Source organism: Alexandromys fortis, unplaced genomic scaffold, assembly GCF_014885135.2.
Source record: "Alexandromys fortis isolate MF-2015 unplaced genomic scaffold, M_Fortis_MF-2015_v1.1 scaffold_40, whole genome shotgun sequence".
Classification (NCBI taxonomy): domain Eukaryota; kingdom Metazoa; phylum Chordata; class Mammalia; order Rodentia; family Cricetidae; genus Alexandromys; species Alexandromys fortis.
The window spans coordinates 2,583,247-2,586,372 of NW_026067966.1; the positions used below are offsets into that span (position 1 = coordinate 2,583,247).

Sequence of the window (3,126 nt, forward strand, 5' to 3'; positions counted from 1 at the left end):
TATCCTCACAGCAGTTACCCAAGCCAGAACTTTTGGCGAAAACAAGAACCTGGTAGAAATAACATATTTTGCTGGTAGCTTTAATATGTTCTCAAAGCAAACGAGACCTCGTGCCTAACGAGGAGAAAGGCAAGTTTGGGGTAAGGATCTGCTGCTTTGAAAACTGCGGGCTTCTCGTTTTGAAGCCCTTCAAACGCTACTGTACTTGTGTGTATCTGGGGGAAAAAAGGGACCAATGTTTAGAGCTGCTGTCTGCAGGGGCATGTCTCCAATCTTCTTTCCAACTTTATGAGTGTAGAAAATCCGGAGGATTGTTAATGGAACTTTATACATTCTTGGAGCAGATCACAACTGAAATATTTAAAAAAAAAAATCTGGCGGCGGAGGAGGGGTGTATATCGGAATTCTTCCATGACTATGAAATCCACAAAAAAGAAAATGACCACTCAAAGGCATTCCGGGGAAGGCCGGAGGAAGGCAAAACCTAAAAGACTNAATCCACAAAAAAGAAAATGACCACTCAAAGGCATTCCGGGGAAGGCCGGAGGAAGGCAAAACCTAAAAGACTTTCTGCCTCCCCCCCCCCTCCCCCTTCGGTCCCAGCTCTCTTATAGAAGCCACCTAGGTCTCTGCTTTGGTTGCAAATGTCCCAGGGAACGTGACACGGACCGGAAGGTTTTTCCCTTCTTACTCAGTCAGTTCAACTGTTTCTTTCTCCAACTGTTCGCTTTCCTTCTAAGGGAAACCGGCACTCCATTCCCTGGAGAGGGAAACTTTGCTTCGGGATTTAGAGAAGAAACTGTTGCTTCATTTTTTTACCGAGAAACTTGGTCCTGTGAGTTTGCCCGCAATCTGTAGAGCTCCACGGAGAGCCCCCGGGGCTGTAGAAGCTACAGGCAAGGGTCACCTTTGCCACGCTTCACCCTCTCCCAGCCGGTTCTGCCGCAAAACCAGATAGGTATGGCGTGCAGGAGTCTGAGCCCAACAGGGTAGAGCGAAGAAAAAGACGGCCCTAGGCGGCGCACAGGAGGCCCAGTAAAAGCACCCAGAAGGAGCCACCCCGCCCTGGGGCTGCAAAAGTGAAGTCTGGATTCCTACAGCGACAAGGTGGTGGCCACTTTGACTTTTTCGCTGGCCGCAAAAATACACTCCGGTGAGCACAGACTTTTCTCAGAGGTGACGCAATGTTCTCAAACACCACCACAGCCACCAATTAAAAAAAAAAAAAAGTAAAAAGAGGGGGCAAGCCTTGCCACCCCAGGCTTCATACAGTTCCAGCTCCTCCCTCCCTTTTCTCCTAGTCTACCTCACTTCACAGTCGTTTCCCATCCCTACCCCCAATCCTCCTCCAAAAAGTTTGACGACCGCAAAGGAAACCAAAAGGGGGGGAAAAAGTTCTCTAGCCCCAGACCTGGCGGGAGATCAGCATCTCTTTTGTTCGGGGCGAACCCACCGTCCCTCGTGACGTCACTCTGACTCCGGGCCAATCGGAGCGAGGTCGGCGGCGGCTGCGGCGGCAGGAAGGGGGGGGGGGAGTCGGGCCGGCCCCTCCTCCCGAGCCCGCAGGGCCTCGTGGGGGGCGGGAGGGCACTGTCCCATATAAGCCCCGGCTCTTGGGGCTCAGCCGCCCGCACCCGCTGAGCTGCACTAGGGGAGAAGAGGGATCCCCGGGCGTGAGCGGGACCTGCGGCCACAACTTCTGGTCCTCTGCACCCTCTTTCCATCCTCTTTTTCCCATATTCTTACAGGCGTCCGCACCTCAGGACTTTGCCCCGCAGGCTGCGAAAGGAACCACACTTCGGGGCCACTTGGATCCTGGGGAGGGCGGCTCTCCTCCCATCCACTCAAGATGCTCAGGGGTCCGGGACCCGGGCGGCTGCTGCTGCTGGCCGTCCTGTGCCTGGGGACAGCAGTGCGCTGCACCGAAGCCGGGAAGAGCAGGAGGCAGGCTCAGCAAATCGTGCAGCCTCAGTCCCCGGTGGCTGTCAGTCAAAGCAAGCGTGAGTACCGACAGTCTGGCCGAAACGGCGGGGCTGCAGGGATGGGTCAGTCCTCAGCGCCTGCTGAAGTTAAAGCTAAAGTTTTGCGCGCGTGCGTGGCTGGGCGAGCGTGTGTGAGTGTGCGCTTTCTTGAGAGAAGCCAGCTGTGGACACAAAAGGCTTAGGTTTGAACTGGCTGGTTGGGGGTGGAGGGCTTTGGAGAAGATCCTGCAGTTGAGGCGAGGACCTTAGGGTGTGCTCCCCCCGCCCCGTAGCGTGCTAACAAATTCTACACCTTCAGATTGCCCTTCCAGGAGTCAAAACTTGAGGTGAAAGATAAAGGTGACACGAATCTATACATTTTACATACGAGATTAGTGTGGTCACCCTGGTCATTATTTTCTGTATTACTGAATAGTTGGTTAAATATTTTCCAAATGGGAATGAGGAAAGAATATCCAAATCGGTAGTTTTCTGATCGGCTCAGTGCTGCTTTTGGGGGTACCTCGGGATTCTTCACCAAGGGCAAGGACTGGAATTTTTCTTAGAGTTTTTCAGAGGCACACCCTTGCTTTACTTTGAGCTAGAGGAAATTTTAAAAGTTCTTATTTATTTATTTATTTATTTATTTATTTATTTGAGTTGGTCTCACATTGTACCCTAAGCTAGCCTGATACTCTCCTGTGTAGCCCAGGCTTGTGTTCAGTTCTCCTGCCTCAGCTTCCACAGAGCTGGGGGTTCATAGTCAGCAGCACACACAACTTAAAGTTTTCTTTCTTGTCCTGTTATATTATTATTATCATTATTATTTTGCTAAGAGTGCTGATGGTTCTCAGATGTTTTAAAAGTAACTTCTATTATTTGCCTATCAGAGCGTTTCCACTCTGCTGATGTAGTTCCCCTGGCCAGATGGACATGACATCATTGTATAACTTTCAGCCAAGTTAAAGGATAAGAAAAAAAAAACACCTAAATATCCACCTACATAAATAACGCTTAAGTCTTTGGAGAGCTAGCTTCCACATCTGTATTTTAGCGGGATGTTGCTTTTAAGAGACTTTGTGTTCTTTCAGGCTCACCCATTCTCTTGGGAAAATTCAATAATTTTGTAGGGGAAAAAGAGGAGGGATGAAACTGTAAAAAAAAA

At 50.2% G+C, this 3,126-nt stretch overlaps 1 protein-coding gene across 1 annotated transcript in view; it reads left to right on the plus strand.

Annotated features, from left to right (window-relative positions):
• The first annotated feature begins 1,635 nt into the window (after nt 1–1,635).
• Fn1 (fibronectin 1) overlaps nt 1,636–3,126 on the plus strand; it is a 65,067-nt gene continuing 63,576 nt past the window's right edge. Inside the window, exon 1 of the mRNA XM_050154193.1 lies at nt 1,636–2,158. Coding sequence (XP_050010150.1) covers nt 1,850–2,158 — 309 coding nt within the window. The 5' untranslated portion in view covers nt 1,636–1,849. The remainder of the gene's footprint in view (nt 2,159–3,126) is intronic.